This window comes from Psittacula echo (genome assembly GCF_963264785.1).
Source record: "Psittacula echo genome assembly, chromosome: 3".
Classification (NCBI taxonomy): Eukaryota; Metazoa; Chordata; class Aves; order Psittaciformes; family Psittacidae; genus Psittacula; species Psittacula echo.
In genome coordinates, this window is record NC_137736.1 from 120,284,097 (window position 1) to 120,305,172 (window position 21,076).

Sequence of the window (21,076 nt, forward strand, 5' to 3'; positions counted from 1 at the left end):
CAAACTAGATATTTTGTCCTTGCTCTGTCCAAAGATCTCAGTATTTCCATTGCTTTCTGACAGGGGACTGGGAGCAGAACTCATTATGTCTGATAGATATGTTTTTGCAGATGGGGAAACTGGCACAGAAAGTTGAGAGACTGTTGTTGAAACAGCCCACTCTGGCACCCAAAACAGACCATAGGAAGGGCAGTGGTGCATGGAAGAGATCCAGACTATCTGTGTTCCAGGTTTGCCAGACTACAAAGGCAGCTAATTTCATCAGCATCGCTGGTTTGGACTGCAGGGTTCCTTGTGTCTTTGTACACAGGCTTCTCCCTGCCTGAACTGGAACACTTGAGATGTTGAGATAAGCAGAGAGGCACCTGCACTGCACATCAGTCCCTGGAGGGACTCAGGTTTTTGAGAGGGTTGAACATAAGCACCAATAAGTCCCATTGAAGACAATGAAGAAATACCTGGAGGTGTTGCTCACATTCTGCTTTGTGGCTCATTAGAGCTTCATGGCAACTGTGGGAATGAGAAATCTGGATCATAGGCTTAGATCCTCTGCCTGGAAGGGCTGGAAGGGTGTTCTGCTTAGCTTAGCAAAGCCTCAGGCAAGATCTGGTGTGCCACACCTCTACCCCTCCTGATGAAAGTGGGCTGCTCTGAAAGAAACATAGTGCCAAAAGCAGAACAAGCAAGAAGCTATTTCTGAACATACTCATATGGGAGTGTGGGGTTTTCATGTCTCCTCCGGGGTGGCTTATGAATTGTGCCATGAAGAAACACTGGATAAAATGCTGACAGTCATCATCAGTGATGACTGACTCATCAGTACCTCCCCTTCCTAATTTTCTCTCTGATTCTCTAATCTGATACTCTTTTCTACATGGTGCTGAAGCAAGAGAATCCTACAGGATAGCATTGTGGCAGGGTTTCATCGTGGCAGCTATGAGCATCTCAAAGTAGGATAATCTAGAAACTATATATTCTGTTCCATCACAAGTGTGCTGTTATGCTAGGTACTGCACTGGTCTTCTGCCCTTCTTTCCCTCCTTTCCTTCCTCCCTTCTTCCCTCCCTTTCTCTTTCCATAGGGTGCTCACCTGGAAATGCACTTAACATCTTGAATCCCCATCAGGATAACACTGTACAGGGCTGTTCAAACTCATACTTCCATGTAGTGTTTTCTGTTGGTGCACTCAAGGCAGAGTATGAGTTCATCCTGTGAACGCGGACCTCATGCAGTCAGTACAGAGAACTGGGAATGGCAACAGTGGCACTTGCCTCAGCAGCATGGAGATCAGTGTAGTGCTCTGGATCACTCTGCTGGACCACGCGCCTCCTACCTAGGCATTGTGAAACCAGGTTACTGGATATGGCCTATGGTCCAGAGCCATCTCAGTTACCATGGAACCACAGAATAGTTTGGGTGGGAAGGGACCTACAAAGGTCACCTCGTCCAACCCCCTGCAATAAACAGGGACATCTTCAACTAAATCAGGTTGCCCAGAACCACATCCAACCTGGCCTTGAATGCCTCCAAGAATGGTGCATTCATCACCTCTCTGGGCAACCTGTGCCAGTGTTTTACCACCCTCATTGTAAAAGATTTCTTCCTCATATCCAGCCTGAATCTCCCCTCTTTTAGTTTAAAACCATCACCTCTTGTTCTATTGCAACAGGCCCTGCTAAAAGTCCCTCCACATCTTTCTTATAGGCTTCATTTAAGTACTAAAAGGCCACAATGAGGTCTCCTCAGTGTCTTCTCCAGGCTGAGCAACCCCAGTTCTTCCAGCTTTTCCTCACAGGAGAGGACTCAATAATCTCAACTTGTGAGAACTTCTGCAGTGATCAATAAAGAGAGAGGAGCATCTTCAAAGAGAAATATCCCTTTCATCCCTTCCCAAAACAGCTGCTGGAGGGAGGAGATGGACTCTGGAGGCTTCTCTCTCTCCCCATCAGCTATCAAAGAAGTTTGGGAACCAGTTAGATGACTGGCTTAAACTGCACACCCAACCTTTACCTTTAGCCAAAGGCTTGCCTGGAGTCATCGGGAAAAATTGTATCACAGCTGGAAGGAGAAAACAGGTTCTGGTTGTTAAAGCAGCCCTTAAAGTTTGAAGGGTCTGTGCTGCTCAGCTAGAGATTAAAGTCCTGTTTGTTGAGTTCTGGTCACATGAACAACTGAAACCATTCCTTTGTCTGATAGAGACAGTAATGAATGTCTCCCATGCGGTATCTTCTGTTCAAGGTTATTTTGAGGAGCTTTGGTACCTACAGAGTGCAGCACATCGAAGGCTGAAGAAATTTCCCTCTGATGGATGTCTAAGTGCTATCAAGAAGTTTTTAGACTCACATGTGATCACTTATTTGTTTGGATGCAAGGGAGTCTGTGCTAAAGAGAAATATTCTGATTCATTATAACTTATATATTCTCTGCATAAATAGGATGTCAAGTCTTTTTCATATAGTTGGCATCAGTTTTCAGGACAAACCTGAAGCAGTTCATGTGCTTGCTGCTTTCTCTAGTCCCATCTCTGCCTTCCAGTCCCAGTTGCATCCTCTGGGTGTGGTAAAGAATTGAGCACACACAAACAGATGGAGCCCACCCAAAAAGAGGCTTTCCAATTGCTAACGCTTCACACTAACTCAGAAGGAAAAGCAAAGGAAGGAAGGAAAACAAGGAAACAGTTCCAAAATGGAGGTGGATAAGTGTATTACTGCCATGACTGAACGTCAGGGATTGTCCAGCCTCTAGTCTAAGGACAGTGTATTTGGTTTGAATAGATTCTTCATTGAAGGATCACTTCTTAGTGAGAAGAAAGTGACAACAGCCACTTTATATTCTGCATATAGGAGGATCACGTCAAAATAATCCCTGTTGCATACTGGTTGTCACTATTATTATGAGCTTTACAACCCTGAAATGTATCATGCCTCAGACTATAACAGAGGGGGTTTTTTTTTGCTAGAAAGCAAAATAGATGTAAAATGCAGAATAGATGCATGTGTCCTCTGGATCTCAAGTTTCTCCTCAGGCTTATTTCTTAAACAGTGGTTTAGGTTGAGGGATAAAATAGTTTTGGGATGTGTATATAGTTTGAATAAGAAAGGACACTGAAACAGATGAGTATGATTCTTCCTGAAATAAGAAAGTGCAGCAAGAGGTTTATCCCATTCCTAAACAACAAAATGCTTCTCCATCACAGCAATAAACCAATGCATCTTGATGCCACCAAGGAAGTACATCTGTAGCTTCTAATCTCCCTTTCTGTTATTTCTCATGAAAGCACACACATGTATGTCCTAAGTTTAGCCTTAACTTTGCCAGATCAGCAAATAAAGAGCTTCTCTGCAGTCTTCTGCTTTGAAATCCAAGCTGGCAGTGCACGAGTCCCCTGCAGGCTGATAAACCATTTGATGTGAGCTCTCTGTTCTCTCAAGTGCTGAGAGCTGAGGTTTGTTATTGTGTTTACGGCTCGTCTCCTACAGTGGGACTGGGCTCCAGTATATTCCTGTTCTTACCGGAGTTCAGAATTTCCCTAAAGAGTGCCTGACCCTGGGGACAAAACCAGCAAACGGAGCAGTTAACCTAAAACTGGGGAAGTTTAGTCAGATCTGCTTGATCACTTGCCTCCAAAGGTCTCAGTGTTGTGCAGTATGGGTTGAATCGCCCAACTTTCGGCTTCTAATCTGGACAACGTTAAGCAGGCTTTTATTTCCCTTCTTGTCACAAAGAAATGGTGCAATAATAAGATCTAAAATGATGGATCAGAGATTTTGGTGAAGTGGCACATTATGGTGTTGCTGAAATGCAAAAGGCCAATTGCACAAAGAGTTAAATGGCAATTGTTTAACTCCCAGCTGGGTGGGAAAAAAGGTCTAATATTGAATACATCATGTGGGAGCCTCTCTGCAGTCCATGCTGATGGCTTCTGACTACCTGACTTTGCAGTCAGGGGAATCAGAGGCAGAGGGACCCACTTATAGTGAGTTTTGTTTTGATTGTCTCATCTTGGCTACTCCACAGCTACTCTACAATAGTGTGAAAACAGGAGCTTGTTACTTCCACAGTAACAGATGCAGTGCATAACCACAAACAGTTTCGTACAGAGCTCTTTTTCTCCAGAAGAAAAAGAGGAAAAGTGAAAGGCAGATCTCTTTTGTGACGTTTCTTGTTATACAGCTGAAGATGCTCAAAAAGACATGCTACAAGTCTTTGCTACAAGTGGTTGAAGTGCTGTTAAGCAGAGCTGCTGCTCTCCCATAGTGCAAGCAGCTCCCCATCAACCACATCATCTCTACTCCCAAAAATGAACAGCCCTCTATCACTAACAGCTACTTAATGTGGTGTCACATAGAAAGAGCAAATGCCCATTGCACAATGCCACTGCAAAATGGCATCAGTGTGAAGACAGTGAAGCTGGGTTTGTTTCTGGAGCCTTGGCAATGCCATACAACAGTCTCTTTTGGTCCTCCTAGGCTATTGTGGTGACAGATGGAGAGAGGATTCTCGGTTTAGGAGATCTGGGAAGTTACGGCATGGGTATCCCGGTTGGGAAGCTTGCTTTGTACACAGCTTGTGGTGGAGTTCACCCACAACAGTGTCTCCCTGTCCTGCTGGATGTTGGCACAGACAATGAGGTAAGACCATTCTTCATTAATCTGACAAGGAGAGGGGGGAGAAAGAATTGAGATTTATGCTTCACTGAGGCCAGTCCCTAAATGTGGAGGCACAGCCAGAGCCATCCAGGATGAGATGATGGCTAGACCAGCACTGCAGGGAAGTGGGCAGGCTTCATTACTGTTTGATGCTAAAGAAACTTTTGCTCTTATGGGGAACTGAAATAAACACTAAACAGCTTCGTGGTCCCCTGGTGAGAAGACTCAGAGTATTGCCAGTTGGAGTGGCAACATGGCAAGGTGAGTTGAACGATGTTGTACAGGAAGTCCCAGATTTATTCTTCCTCTGGTAACTGTGAAAAAGCAGGCAGATACTGGTGTCTGCACGGAGGTGACTGTGTTCCAGAAAGTGGAGAATCCCCAGTGGGTGGTTTGGGGATGATTAATTTCAGTGTTCTGTCAGACTGCACACTTCACTGCACATGATAACCAGACAAGAGGACTCCATCTGTTTGCGGATTCTTGCCTTATGACTCTGGCTCAGAAAGGCCGAAGCGCAACATCTCAGCTATGCCAGAATGGACATCTGTGAGGGATGTCTTTTTCAAACTCAGATTAATATCCTATAGTCAGTTGTGATGGGCTGGGTTTGTCCACTGCTGTACAATGTCCTTGTGCCTCACTTGACCTCAAGTAAACCAGACATGTGTTTCTGGAGAGAAATAACAAATCTGGGGTATAAGAGTTTGTGTATGAAGAGGAAATGAGTGCCAATGTTTTCAGATGTGATCTTCTGCACCTTTTTCAGTGCAGCTCAAAGTGTCTCACATTGAACACTTGAAAAGAATGAAAGAAAGCAAAATCAGTGGTCATGGCTGGCATCTGGCATGAGAATCCCAATTACCTCTTTGGTCTCTGCTCCCAGGATTATTTTATCCCTTTAGGATATTGGCCTGTCATGGACTTGTGGAATATAGGGTGTGCTCATCTCAGCCTGATCCATGGTCTTTCCTGAAAAGTGGGAACTCTGCATTTGGACCCTCTGAGGCTAAAGCAGGCATTAAGGCTCAGTCTCTCACTTCTTAGAGTTTCCAGTAAATAGAGCATTGTACTTGACTTTGGTTCCTTCATCTCTTCCTTCTCCTCCATGCTGGTCTGGACACCACCAAGTGCTGGATGCTCTGAGCCTCTCAGCTGGAGTTTCATTCCAGAGGGACCTGGGTGAAAGTGCTTCCCATGAGAAGCTTCTGACCATCTGTTTCTATCTCAGTATCCAGGGAACACTAAAATGGCACCAATGACTTTTAGGCATCTCCAAGGGTCAGATGGTGACTCCTAGAATCAGTCTTGGGCACTTTTGTTCTGCCCAACATCAAGTGTAACTTATGTGTTCAGGAACTTCTTTGTGGAGGCAATTTCCACATCTGGGATTAAGATATAGAACTTGCTGTTTTCCAGCAATATGAACAACATATTCCCTCACAATATAAATAATATCTCTATATAATGGCTTTCTCATGTGCATAAACCCAGCTTAACCAAACCCTGAGCATCCTAGGACTGTCTTGCCCCAGGAGTAAACTCACTTACCAGTGCAGAAATAAGACACCTCTTATATGCACCCAATCTGTCTCTGTGTTACTAACACAGGAACCTCAGGTAGAATGGATTAAATATAGTTGTCATATTTCTAGCATCAGTTCCAGCTTGCCTTTCTGACAGTCCATAATACTTTGTACATTATTTCAGCAGATTGGTCTTTTTTTCAGAGCTTGGCATTTCTCAACTATGGGAGAAGTTTATTCTCCATTAACTGGTCCCAGAGTACATGGCACTATAGGAGCAATCAGTGAGGTGATGCAAATGGGTCTGCTTAGTGTTTCATAGAATCCTAGATTGGTTTGGGTTGGAAGGGACCTTAAGAACACCCAGTTCCAACCCCCTGCCACAGGAAGGGACACCTTCCACTAGAGCAGATTGCTCCAAGCCCCTGTGTCCAACCTGGCCTTGAACACTGCCAGGGATGAGGCAGCCACAGCTTCTCTGGGCACCCTGTGCCAGCGCCTCAGCACCCTCACAGGGAAGAGCTTCTGCCTAAGAGCTCATCTCAATCTCTCCTCTGTCAGGTTAAAGCTGTTCCCCTTGTCCTGTCCCTACAGGCCCTTGTCCAAAGCCCCTGTCCAGGTTTCCTGTAGACCTTTTAGGCACTGGAGCTGCTCTTAGGTCTCCCCTTAAGGAGCTTTCACTTCTCTGGGCTGAACAAGCCCAGCTCTCTCAGCCTGGCTCCATAGGAGAGATGCTCCAACACATTCTATGGCCCTGAAGAGTTAATGTATCAAACTTAAGGTTTCAACTTTTCTTCTAAGGGAAAACAGCTGTGACTGTAAAACAGATCTGATTTTAGCACACCTGCCAATATTGTGGGCCATATGGCTGCAGGACAATAGGTTTGAGATGGCTCATCCCCTTCTCCTGTGGATGATTCAGTTCCTGAAAACTGGGAGTTGCACTTCTGTGACTAAGAGATGTGTTGGCCCACCTGTCCTTGAACTTTGCCCAAAATATGTCCTATTTCCATGCTGACCCACTCGTTTTTAGATGGATTAGTGGTCCTGACAGAACATCTGCTGGATTGGTTGGAGGAACAACCTGGGTTTATATTCCTAGCTGGAGCCAAAAGCTGAACTAATCTGTTCTATCAAAATACCTTGCCTTGACACCTGCAGACAACTGAGGTGAGTGCTAGGTAGGTGCAGAGCTCGGGTACATTTTGGCATCCGATCACTGGTTCTGGGCTGTCACCTAATAGCTAAATGACACATGTCATTTCAAGTTACTTCAGGTGATCTTCATTGCTCAAAGCACTGTTTATGGTCAACAGCTTTCCTGGTAACCTCAGTGCAAAACTGAGAACTAAATGAGCAGTAAACACTCCTCACACAAGGTCAGTTTTATTCACTTTGAGTGAGGCACCTTGGCAGGGAGCCTTTGGTAGAGCAGATGGGGATGCAGAGCAAGCTCCATTTCCTATGGCAGTCAAGAAGCATTACATCCCTCTGACTTCATTTACACAAAGATTGTCCATAGCTTCTTATGGAAGAGCTGTATGAGGGTGGCCTTCACTGCATAGTAAGTAAAATTCATATGATCACAACAGGGAAACTTTTTGGGTAGGCTGGGACATAAATCTCAGTCCACCCATGGAAGAGAAGATGTCAACGGAATTGCTTTGTGTCCTAGGCTCTCCTGAGTGATCCACTCTATATTGGACTGAAACACAAGAGGGTTCGAGGGAAACAGTACGACGAACTGATTGATGAGTTTATGCAGGCAGTGACCAACAAGTAAGTAGGATTATATACATGGCTCCTCTGGGCTGCTTCCATTTAAGAACAAACGTTGCATCTCGTGAAACAAACATTAGTATAACTGATCGTCCAAGCAAAGAAAGGTCATTTCAATGCAAGTCTCCTGGGTGGTCTACAAATGACTCTTTGTTCTTGAGCACTCTGTGTCAAAAATATTTGTCTTCAGAGAACTGAACTGGGGCAGACTATTTATAACCATTTCCTGTCCCTATAGGCCGGAGGTGTCAAACGTATGCCCTGTGGGCTGTATCTGGCCTCCATCATGCATTTATGAGCCTCATTCAGCACAGGCAGAATCTAAACTTTGGTTAGTTTACACTTTGTAAAGGAAGTTTCTAGCTTTCACCATTGTGAAGGAAGTCATCTAAATGGAAGTGGCATGTTACTGCACACGATGGTGTCTGTGTGAGTCTGCACACTACCTCTCTGTGGCTTTGTTAAAAATAGGAGCTTCCCTGCTGGCATTTAAGTCTGTGGAGCAAGAAGGCAGGGATCATAAGCACTGTCTTTTTAATGGTGGGACAGACCAAGTGTGTATTTCCATTCTTACTTACTAGCTGGGATAGAGTCTCTGATATACCAGGGAGTTTGATATGGGAAGAGCAGAACCACAACCTCAGCGCTGTGTGTGCACTGCATTGAGTTCCTGTTTCTGAAAGAAATCACAATATACTCAAATCTCCATGACTGTACCATAAGGAGGAAAGTGAGAACAACTGTTAGGAAAAAAAGAAGAATATTTGGAAAGCCCCAAGCTCCTAAACAGCTTTTTCTGCTTTTTCTAAAGCAGCAGATGCTACTGATAAGTGGCAGAGTGCTACAGTCTGGGCCTGATTAATAGGCTGCTGCCTGTCTGTGTGTTGTAGGGTCTTTCCCTCACAGCTGAAGGAGCTATATTTGATCTTCCCTCTTTCTGTGTCTCCAGCTGGCTGTATGTGTGTGTGTGTATTCCTGCATAAATGGGAATGGTGGTACGTGTGTCATCAGCTCACAGTTCATCCTGTCTCCCCTGGTAGGAGACATCATCGCCAGTGTCTAATGACAACACCTACCCATCCCCTGAGAAGCATGTCTTTACACACAGTCTGACTGCCCAGCTGGCTGCGGGTGGAGGGATGTAGGAATTAGGGACTGAAATGCTAAGGACCATTCCATCACAGCTGACAAACCAAGGTCTGAGAGGGAAGAGAGTGTCATGGAGGAATTTCAGCATCTGTTGATGTTGGTGGCTGCTCTGTGCAGTGTTCTGCTGCACTCTATGCACATGCAATGCTGCTGTTAAGGCAGGAGTCTCTCTGTTTACTATTCAGCAGCATGATGTAGACATGTCCCATATGATAGACAGCCAGTACATCAACCCACCCAGTTGCGGTTGCCTACTTACTGTGTAAAGATACTTGTTGTCAGCCAGTGCTGTAGCCCCTGTATCTGTGAGTATGAACACAATAACTCTATTGGATTAAAAATGCTATTTTGAAATAAATAAAACACCAAATTAAAATAAAGGGTGACTGCAGAGAAGAGAATGTTGTGTTTGTGCCCTGGTTTGTCCTTCTTTCTATTGGATAAGAAAGCTTGGCTGAAATGCCACTTGATTACAGTGTAGTATTACATTAGATACTTGTGGTTTATTAGGGGGAGGAAATTCTTGGAGGCCAGAAAACTGGTAAAACACACGTAGGAAATCACAAGAGGCTTGACAAGGAGAAAAGATTTAAGAGCTGTCAGGGTTGATTTGTGAGGGTTTTGTTTGTTTTGGTTATAGTCCCTAATTAATCCTTCAAGGAAACTATCCCACTTCCTTCTGGCTGGGAGACCACAGGGGTATTGCAATGGTGATGTTGATGATAGAGTGGGAACAATAGAATGGGAACCCAAATGATGGTCTCAGCTGTCATGAATGTGGCTCTGAGATGCTTGTGGTGTTAAAACTGCACCCGCTACTCATGTGTTGTCAGTGAAAGCAACACAATTTGCCTTTTCTGTGCTGTGGAGGAAGGATTTCGGCTGTTGTTTTCCTGTGTTTAGTTTACATGAGCTAATCTCCACATCGAAGGGAGAAGACGCTCAGCCATGAAACAATGAACTCTTATCTTGTGAGGAGGTGATGTCATGTCTGATGCTTTCATCCAAGTACTGGGAATCAACTTCCTGGGGCCCCTCTCCCAGCTCTTCTGTTTCTCTTAGCCAGGATGAATTCCTTGAATACAGTAAGCCCCAAAATGTTCTCTGCAAAGTGGAGCTGGGAAGTTCCACTTTACACATCTCCGTTCCCATCTGTAAAGTATTTGGAGATCCTTAAGTGAAAGGAGACAGTGCTATACATTATCACCCTGACCACCAGCATACTTTAAAGAATTGATGGAGCGTGATCCTCTGTGAGCTCTGGACTAGTGAATAATTCTACTATCAGCTTGGGTTTGGCAAACTTACATGAAACAGCTTCATTTGGTCTCGAATTTCCACTGGAATGACTGAATGCAACCCAGGAGCTCTAGCTTCTGTTAGAGAAGGAAGCAGAAATTGTTCAGAAGGTCAGGAACATGCAGCTCTCGTAGCCTGCTTCCACGTATGAGGAAACCTGTGGGTATGAACTGCTGTGATCTTCGATCTGCTGTGATTTCTTACGAGAGTCTATAATGTCACGTGTAAATTCAGTTATATGGGGAGGAACACAAATCTCTTGGAATTTGGAGGTTTCCTTTTCAGCTCGATGTTCATGCAGGAATTCTGCCTACTTCCTAAGGGTACTTCAGCTCCTTGTGGAAAGCATTTGTCAGTTCCTCTGCAGGAGTACCTCCCACCCTGTCAAGTCACTGCTGGCTCAAGGGACATTTGTCACTGAAGTGGAATGTGTCAGAGCCCACAAGAAAGCCAAAGGACTGAAGATTTACTCTTCTAATGGAAAAACAATGTCAAACAGATGTCAGATTTCTATAGCTGGAGACCCCTGCAGTCAGCAGAAAGGCCTCCTGGTCTCATAATAGCCACCTAGTAATGAAATGAGGAGCGTGTTAGAGGCTTCAGAGTTAGCACTTGGAGTATTTTGAAAGAAAGTGTGACTTCTGGGCAGTTTTAGGAAGAAAAGCCCTTTCTGGAGCAGCTGGGGGAGTTTCTGTGTTTTCCTGCTGCCTAAACCTCATTCATTACTCTTTCACCTAAAACACATGAAATGCCTGAGCATTTTAATGAGAGCTCCAAGGTGTGCAGTTTGCTCCTCTTGGGAGGCAGCTATGTGCAGAATTTGGCCCATTAAGCCTAGCCTGTGGCTGAATGAAGCAGGCTGACAAACTGCTGTTTTATACAGTGAGTAATATACTTTGCATGATACAATACACCGCTGCAGTTTTCCCTGTCCTCAGTTACATGGCAAAGGGCAAATCAGTGTTTCTCTTGAACTGGTACATTTTAGTAAGCTGCAATAAATGTTCACTTAAAGTGTTCAAGGATCATAATCAGAGTGACCCACAGAGGTTCTGGGGCTTGCCTATATGAGCAAATTAAGGTTGAAATCAAAATGCCATGGGACATGTGCTGGGAATGCTCCTTGCACTCTGAAAAGCTTCAGCCCATCATTTACAATAACAATATGTGTTAGTCCTCACACTCTCTTTCAAAGGAAACCACTGGAAACTTTTTTCCTCCTTCTTCTTCTGAACTGATGTAGAAACTAGAGACCATCCTAGTATCACAGACTGGTTTGGGTTGGAAGGGACCTTAAAGCTCATCCAGTTCCACCCCCTGCCACGGGCAGGGACACCTTCCACTAGAGCAGGTTGCTCCAAGCCCCATCCAACCTGGCCTTGAACACTGCCAGGGATGGGGCAGCCACGGCTTCTCTGGGCACCCTGTGCCAGCGCCTCAGCACCCTCACAGGGAAGAGCTTATTCCTAATGTGTAATCTCAATCTCCCCTTTGTCAGGTTAAAGCCATTCCTCTTGTCTTATCCCTGCAGGTCCTTGTCCAAAGCCCCTCTCCAGCTTTCTCTCTGGGTTTCCCTTTAGGCACTGGAGCTGCTCTAAGGTCTCCCCTTAAGGAACCTTCTCTTCTTGAGGCTGAACCAGCCCAGCTCTCTCAGCCTGGCTCCAGAGCAGAGCTGCTCCATCTGTCGCAGCATCTCTGTGCCTTCCTCTCAACTCGCTCCAAAAGTTCTCTGTCCCTCTTGTGTTGGGGTCTCATGAGAGCTGGACACAGGACTGCAGGGGAGGATCTCACAAGAGCAGAGGGGGAGAATCCCCTCCCTACACCTGCTGCTCATGGTTGGTTTCTGGGCTGCAAGTGCACATTGTCACATCCCAGTCCATTTTTCATCCATGGATATGCCCAGGTCCTTCTCCACAGGGTTGCTCTCAGCTGGGTTTTGAGGAGATGCCTGACCTCTACACTGTGGCCAGGAACTCTGTGGCAGAGCACTGCTGGTCTGACCAGAAGCCTGCCAAGGACCATGCTAACAATTTAACAATAAGAATGGCCTCAGGACACTGTGCTAGCAGAGACGCAGGTGCTGGTGGTGTTTCATGTGCTGGAGTGGACTTTGTTTTATCAAACCTAAATGCTGATCACTTGCCAAGCATGATTTTTTTCTCTGATGATGGGCTATTTTGTGGAAAATGTGTCTTGGAGATCAGAACTTTGGTTGTTGGTGTGTGAAGCACCAAGACTGGAAGCTCTCAAAGACAAGAGCAAGGACAATTTGCTTCTTTTCTGCCTGGTTTTCTCTAGGACTATGAGTAGGACTTGCAGTGCATCAAAGCAGAATCCTTACATCGTGAGTGACTCAAAGCAGTGCTGTGAAACACTAACTTAAGACAAGGATTGGAACCTCCTTCGTGTGATTCTTTCCATAACAGAACTTACCCTTCTTGCCAATACAATTTCCTTCATGCATGTAGAATGCTTTATACTCCCTGCTCATGGGGAAACAAAATCCCCTTTTGATACTGGTCGGCAAAGGCACTGCCCAGGTCCTCAGGCCACCCTTGAAGTTCTGACTTGTGCAGTTTTGGTCAGATGCTCTCTAATGGCAACTGCTGTCTCATGAATTTTTGCCTCTCTGACCTTGTGGTTTATAATGAGGGTGAATGAGCTCGAAGAGGGGCATACAAATCAGGATGAAAGAATAAAGTTGCATAATGAGATTGCTAAGGCAGTTGGGAAGTCTCTTGAATAAAGCTAAAACCAGTGTCATCAGGAAAACATCTGCCTCCCTCTTCTGGGATTCACGCTCTTTTGTTCCATACTTAGCACTCATCCAAGAGAGATGTGTATCATCCTCTACAGGGGATACAGGCTTTATTAACAGCATCTTTCCTGTTAGCACAGCCTAGAGATTCCTTGTAGCTCTGGCTTGACAGTAGCAGTACTGGACCAGCAGTACAGTGATAAATAAAGCATGAATCCTTTGCTTGTTTGTTTTCCAGGAAATTGAATCATTTCTTAATAAAGATTTTCAGGTGGTAATTTTCACAACAAACTCGTAATGTCGTGTGTGTTTAGTTCCTGGAGTCATCCTTCATTAGGGTGACAGTCTTAGACTGTTATATTTATCAGTAGTATATTATTTCACTAAAGATACTGCTTGTGCAAAGTTTGCTAGGCAAGGTCTGGAGATCAGACTAAAATGAGTGCATGGAACTGTTCTCTAAAGCATTTCCCAGTGAGGCCATTTATACAGGGAGGTTTTTGCAAGGCACGGCAAAGGAAGCCAGAATTTGGGTCATAATTATTTATGGCACAAAACCCAAAATGTGCAAAATAATGAGACAGCAATATAATCTTTAGCATGAATCTGCCCCATCCCTGGCAGTGTTCAAGGCCAGGTTGGACAGGGTTTGGAGCAATCTGCTCCAGTGGAAGGTGTCCCTGCCTGTGGCAGGGAGTTGGAACTGGATGAGTTCCAAGGTACCTTCCAACCCAAACCAGTCTGGGATTCTAGGAAAGACTAGTGATTTGTTTTGATGAGGAAGAACTGGAAAAGTACCTCTTTTTGTTTCCAGTTCTATAACGTGGCTAAATTAATTCCAGAGATGATGGAGAACAGGGTCTCCTGATGGTGGTCTGGCAGCCAACAATGAACCAGGAGACATGGTGATGCTATTAAATAATGATTCTTGTAATGTCCCAGATACAGGTTTCAGTATTAATGCTATTGTAGCTGTGATGACGCGAGGACAGTGGTGAGGAACTGGTGTTAGAGAGAAATTAGAGACTCAAATTTATCCCACATAAAACCTTCATTAGAAGATATCAGACTTTGCACCTGACTTTAACTTGCCATGCAACAAACCAGCAGAGTTTGGCTTGTAACTTCAAAAGGTCTCATTTTTGCTGAGAAGTGTGAATGTGTTGTAGTGGTTGAGGGGTGGGTGTTAACACATTAACCTGGATAGTATTTAGTGACCATAAAAGGCTTCACTGCTATAGTCTCTTCCCGTTTCTGTCCAGCATGTCTGAATTCTTTCAAAACCACTTGCCAGAGAGGTACAGAAATGGAGTCCAAGCATCCTTTTCCACAGCCTGCAAGTGTAAGAATTACTCATGCTAAGGGGAAAGCTCCAGTTCCACAAGGAGACATAGGACTGCAGAGATCCCAAGAAATGCACACTTCAGTGTGCTCAAGAGGAGTGGGAGCTGCTAACTACAGGTTACACCAAGTCTTTGAGGGACAGGCGGCCTATGCACTTTAAGCCTCCCCACTGCAGGTTCTGGCAGCTATCTTCTGAAATGCTGAGCAACACTCTGAAAGGCAATGGATGAAGAGCTCCAAGACTCCTTCTGTCTGTAAGGTCTTGGAAGTCAAAATGAAGACTCTAGGTACCCAAGGAATTTGTGCAAATAAACAGTGCAAAAAGTACCTGTGAAAACCAGTTTCCTAATGGACCATCCTCTCATCCCTCATTTGGACGTGTAAGGAACACATGGCTAACAGGGAGATGACACACCATCCAGAACATCTGCTGGCATCTCACAGCAAACAGTTAGCAAATCTTTAAGCAACTTCAGTTGCTATAGAAACTATTTCTCTAACACTACTATTATTATTATTTATATGTATCACTGAGTAAGTAACACTGCTGACTGGCTTAATAAAACCAGTGACCTCAGCCAGCATTAACGTATGTGTGACCAGCTCTCCGAAGAGCACACGGGTGGGTGGGTTTCCCTGACTACAGACTCGAATTTGCAAGAGTATTAACCTGAACAGTATTTTTTCTCTCTTTGGAGCCAGAATTCTTTCCTCTCTTTGTGGTCTGCAGCATGAGACAGTGCAGTTACCTCATCTATTTTTGTCTTTGATCATTTTCTGTTAAGCAGAGCAGAAGTGTGGTGGCCCAGAGCCACTTCATTTCTCTTCCTGCCCCTCGGTATGACAGGACAGTGCTGGATGCAAACCCCTTTCACTGAGCTGTTTTTGTGAAGATCGTTTTCTTTCTCTCTGCGATATGTCCACTGAGCTTTTTAAACCACATTTTTGAGCCTATGTGAGTCTTTGCAGAATGTGAGAACTTAATCAAGATCACGCATTGGTCATGGCAAGACCCTAGGGCCAGATGCTTTAGATGAAAGAACCCAGTATATCAGACTCACAGTTCAAGATAGGAATGTTGGGATGATGCTCCTAGCCCTCAAGGACCAGGAGCATCATGAGACACCTGCTCCCCTTTGGTGACAGGAGCAGTGACACTTTCCTTTGGGGATGTGAAACTGCATTGAAGACCCCACAGAAAAGTTTCCACAGCTTCTGTGGCCCTGATTCAACAAGGATTCCAAGCACGTAATTTTTCAGCTGATTTTTTGTAGATATTATTATTTATTATTTATTAGTATTATTTTGCAAATATGAAGCTTAGTAGGATATTGGGAAACTTAAATGGAGCAAGGCATTGAGTTGAATCTGAGCTTTTTGAATCTAAGAGTCATAAACAGCTCTAAAATTATTCACAGAATCATAGGCTGGATTGTGTTGGAAGGGACCTTAAAGCTCATTGCAGTCCCAACCAGGTTGCTCCAAGCCTTGTCCAACCTGTCCTTGAACACATGCTAGGGATGGGGCAGCCACAGCTTCTATGGGCACTCTGTGCCAGCGCCTCAGCACCCTCATTGTGAAACAATTCTTCCTTATATCTAGTCTGAATCTCCCCTGTTTAAAACCATTACCCTTTGTCCTATCACTGCAGGCCGTACTAAACAGTCTGTCCCATTGTGGTCCTTTTCTAAAAGCAAGCAAGGAGAATGTGAAGCAAGCGTAAGAGCCAACCATTTTCCTTGTTTGAGACCAGAAGTGAGAGTTTCTCATGATGGACAAATAACGGAGCACAATGCATGTGCTTATCGTTGTCTCCTTGCTGACAGACATAGTTGAGATGGAAAATCGTATAATAAGCAGTTCAATGCCTTTCCAGGGGATGCTGACTGTGAAAAGAGCTTTTCATAACAGGAGCCACGGTTCTCAAATGTAGCAAGTTTTATCCCGTATCAGTTTCTAGTTTAAAGCAGGGGTGTCCCCTCCCTCAGATTCCAATGGCAAAGGAAGGAAGTCTGAATGGCAGGTACATAAGGTGATGCTGCCTCTGCACTGCTTGCAGTCCCAGAGAGGCTCAGGTCTCTAAAACAGAGCAGCTATTTAGAGCCTTTTCACCTGCCTGCAGCCCAGGGGTTGCATTACTCATTCCCTGAGCTTCTCCACTGCCCTCTCACATTTATGTGAGAGAAAAGAGTACCTATGGCCCTTTTAGATTTTATTTGCAAAGCCTTAATGCAGCCCGGAGTCATACAGAGTGCTGGCAGTATACAGCTATGGAGCAGTCTGAATATTACCCAGGTTTTAGAAGCTGTACACTTGCCCTGAAATTAATGCACAATTATGGAAGGTTTGCAATTATTTCCTGCCTCTTGACTCCACGGGTCACTGGCTGTCATTGTGTGCTGGTTCCCTGCAAAGCAGCTCAGTAGAGACTTTCCAAAGCACACAAATGTGGCTATGAAATCACACCGCGAAGCACTCAGTCTATGGGATCCTACAAGCAGGGGTTTTTCTCATCTCTTGGCCACCTACAGTTGAAGTGGGCACTTGGGGGTGTCCTTTTAACTGATCATAGAATCACAGAATGGTTTGGGTTGGAAAGGACCTTAAGATCATCCAGTTCCTCACACTAGACCATGTCACCCACGGCTTTGTCCAGCCTGGCCTTGGACACTGAAGGACTGGAGCATTTACCACTTCTTTGGGCAACCCATTCCAGTGCCTCAGCACCCTCACAGTAAAGAATTTCTTCCTTATATCTAACCTGAACTTCCCTTGTTTGATTTTGAACCCATCACCCCTTGTTCTATCACTGCAGTCCCTGATGAAGAGTCCCTCTCCAGCATCCTTGGAGGCCCCCTTCAGATAGTCCAAAGATGCATATAAATATATACATGGATATAGGTATACGTATTCAGAAGCCCCTTGAATTGTGAATACAGTTTATTCTTGGTGATTCCCCATTTCTGAGTTTATGGACCTTGGGAAGGGTGTGATCCTGTGTGCTGTTACTGGGATGCATTTCTCTTATGGTACTTTTCTCTCTGCACTAGAGCCTCTAGCTACAATATCCTGGTAAAACATGTACATATCATCCTGTGTTGTGGAAAAACTTGTATCCATTTTTAATTACCCTTTAACTTGCAGGTACGGCATGAACTGTCTCATCCAGTTTGAAGACTTTGCCAATGCCAACGCTTTTCGTCTCCTCAATAAATACCGCAACAGATACTGTGTGTTCAATGATGATATCCAGGGTAAGTACTGTTAGGAGAATGCACATTTAACCTTTACCTTATGATTAAGATCACAAGACTGTTTATTGTTCAATAGTCAGATGTGTGGTAAAAGGTAGAGTTTACACATAAGCATTTAAAAACACAAGCAAAAGCACAGCACTCCAAGTTGAAAAGTGACCCTTCATTGCTCATAGGAATGTAGCTGTTCATTGCAGAAGTGTTGTTCAAGGGAGAAAATGTGTTGTGTGCTTTAGATTATTAAGGTAATCTAGAGACTTCCATTAATTTTCTATAATTTAGCTAAAACAATGGTGAGGGTTTATCAGTTATGCAAGGCTTTCAGTTTCCATGACCCAGGTGGCCATTAGCTGACTCTGGCATTATCCCTCTATTGTTATCCTCCTTTTTACATGCACAGTTGAAAAATTAAACCAGCTTTTTTCCTCTTCATAGATGCTAACTCCACAGTAATCTGAGAACAGGTTTGTTCTCCCCTAGGGTGGTTAACATAACCCTTCTAGTGCCAAACAGAAGTGATAGCAGCCAAGGTGGGGCTATAGCCAGCCTGTCTCCCAGGCCCTGGGAGGCTCAGCAGGCACGGAGGGATAGGATGCAACGTGCATATTGGTGGCATCCTGCTCTGGTGCTGACTTTGTTTTAAACCACTGGAAGGGCTGTTTGCCCATCCAACAGGGATCTTCCCAAGTGATTCTAAGTAGCCAGTTCTCCTCTGAGGCCCTTCATCTTTCCTTAGGCCTGTTTGCAACATGCAGAATTTCCCAGGTTTGTTGATTTCATTACTTGCAGTCAGTTGGGCTCATCCTCACTTGTACTTGAAAGAGACTGAAAGAAATGCCAGTGCTCTTTCACACAATGCTGGTTCTATTCTGAGCAGACTTTGCAGCACTGTTGCTGCATCTGCTGCCCATCTAGCAATATTTGGCAGTGCATATAACAGCTTATTCATGTCTATCATGACACAAGAAAGAGTAAGACCCTGGTGTGTGGGAATGTGGTTGGTGTAATGGGATTCGTGGTCCTGCTCAAAGATACTTCCATGAAGAGGGTTTAAAAGCGGCAGAGCTTAAGGCATGTTGGAGAAGGTGAGATAGATACTCCTGTACAAGAAGACTTATTGGGGGTTTTTGCACCCACAGAAGCTTTCAGTGGGGAGAGGAGCACAGAAGAGAACGCAGGAGATAACGTTTTGAATCTTGAATTTGATTATTATCATTATTCAATATTATCATATTGAATCTTTATCGATAATGTTTTGAAGTCTTGAATGGAAGAACCAAGAGCTCAAACTGTTCTAGAGATGGCCAGATGAAGCCCATAGTAGGAAGATGATGATGTAAAAGATTTATGTTGGATTAGTTGCAGTCTCTGCAAGTGTAAGGGGACTGAGCAGTAGAAAGGAAGAGAGGCCAGGCGATGTAGCAGATCTGTGGGCCTGGATGTAGGTTTTCTTGGGGGAACTAGGGTGAACTGGAAGGGTTTCTTAGTGAATTGGAATGGTTTCTTCAAGAAAAAGAGGATATTAAAGCGAAACTGAAGATTTTGGTTGGGAAGCAAGAGACTGTATTTTTTATGGTTTCTTTCTGGCCATAGGTCGTAGCTGAATGCCTCAAACAGTTCCTGGAAATGAACCACATCCAGGAGGATGCTGTAAAACTGCATCACCATAAAGCAGACCTTGCCGCCTCCCATTAGATGTGTGTCATAGTGCATGGGAGATGTCAAGTCCATTGGAAATGCTCTGCAGTCCCACCTGTTTAAACAGTAGGATTTTACCTCTTGCTAGTGAAACTCCCTTATATTCTCAAATAAGGCATCTGGCTGGCACTGATTTCATGGTAGTAGATAAGGAAAGAAATCCTGCTGATCTTTTGCACAGACAAGTGATGAGTCAAGGAAAGCAATACACTGTTTCGGGGGCTTTTTATGTACCTGTCAGAAAGAAAAGGGATTCTAAGCTAGGGTTGTAATCAGGAATGTGTTTTGAGGACTTTTGGGAAGCTGAACTGCTTGAATCTCCTCAGTTGACTCTGTCTTGGAGTCATGTCAGAGATAATGGAGTTGAAGCTGGGATGAGTAGTCTGATCCCCAGATGATACAAGAAAGGTAGGAAGTGCCATTTTCTCACTTACACCCTCCTGTTCTTCAGTTTCAGCTCAGGCTCTCTTTTCCAGCAAGCTGGCATTTCATGACTTGCCTACTTAAAAAAGTGGGAGAGTTCAACGCAGATTGTGTTCTAAATTATTAATGTGAATTATGCAAAGCGTTGTTTAAGCAGGCCTGATACATTCTACTCAAATCAGGCAGGAAAAGACCTCCTGAAGCCTGATTTATGTCGCCTTCTGAGCTGGCATTTTGTAAGTATATTGATTTAAAAGCACATCTTAGGAACAAACAGTGCAGGTTAGATCAGGCCTGAGCAATAGCAGTTAAACTTGTTGGTTAGTGGGGCTCGGAATGCAATGAGCCTACACACACACACGGATGAAATGTGGGAAGCAAGTATAAATTGCTCCACTTAATCCCCCTTAGGCCTCCCTCTTGCTGCCCCAGGGCCTACATGAACAGAAGGCAGTTTACATATGCCAACTTTTTGGGCCACACAAATTACTGTATTGCCAAATCCACCCTAACCCCATAGAGTTCAAGGGACTCAGACCCCTTCCAGTTCCAGCCAGGCTGCTGATGCTGAGCAGGACGCCTGCCAGGTACCACAAACGAGGACGAGGTGATTGCTCTGGTTCTGAAAGCCATTAGCCTGGGAGCTAGCAGGAGCTGGCTCGCAGTGCCCACACATGGGAGCTTCCCATTAAGGGCTGCTTCTCCTTCCTCCGTGGGGTGATGACATCAGTCCTTTCCCAGCTCCGTCTGGGTTCATGCAAGGGGCAACAGCTTCAGTTTCAGCTCTGTGGGAGAAAACTGATTGTCACTTCTTCCTTTTTCCCAGTAAAGTGCCAGGGCAGGCGATGAAGCACACAGGAAATCAGAGGGACATGAGAATGCTGTAGATCCTGCTTTCTCTCCCTACTGTAACTTCGCTCCACTTAACTGTGCACAGTTATCACTGGAGATATCACTGTGATAGGAAGTAGACAACTGGAAAGCCTTAGAAAGGTGTCAAGTCTTGTGCATCCCTGAGACAGGCATCTCTGGCTTCCTGCTTCATACAAGACAATACATAAAATCATTGAGGGAGTTAGTTTGGAAGGGACCTCTGGACATCACCCAGCTCTCACTTAAATTAAAGGTAATTTCAAACTTAGATCCAACTTGGACATTAGATCAGGTTCCTCAGAGCCTTGTTCAGCCAAGTGATTT

General features: G+C 44.6%; 1 protein-coding gene across 1 annotated transcript in view; it reads left to right on the forward strand.

Moving 5' to 3' along the window:
- The window catches only part of ME3 (malic enzyme 3), a gene marked incomplete at both ends in the record, with an annotated part of 115,481 nt that overhangs the window by 81,507 nt on the left and 12,898 nt on the right, over window positions 1–21,076 (forward strand). The window contains 3 exons of the mRNA XM_080612943.1: window positions 4,470–4,631; window positions 7,851–7,954; window positions 17,649–17,758. Coding sequence (XP_080469069.1) covers window positions 4,470–4,631; window positions 7,851–7,954; window positions 17,649–17,758 — 376 coding nt within the window. The remainder of the gene's footprint in view (window positions 1–4,469; window positions 4,632–7,850; window positions 7,955–17,648; window positions 17,759–21,076) is intronic.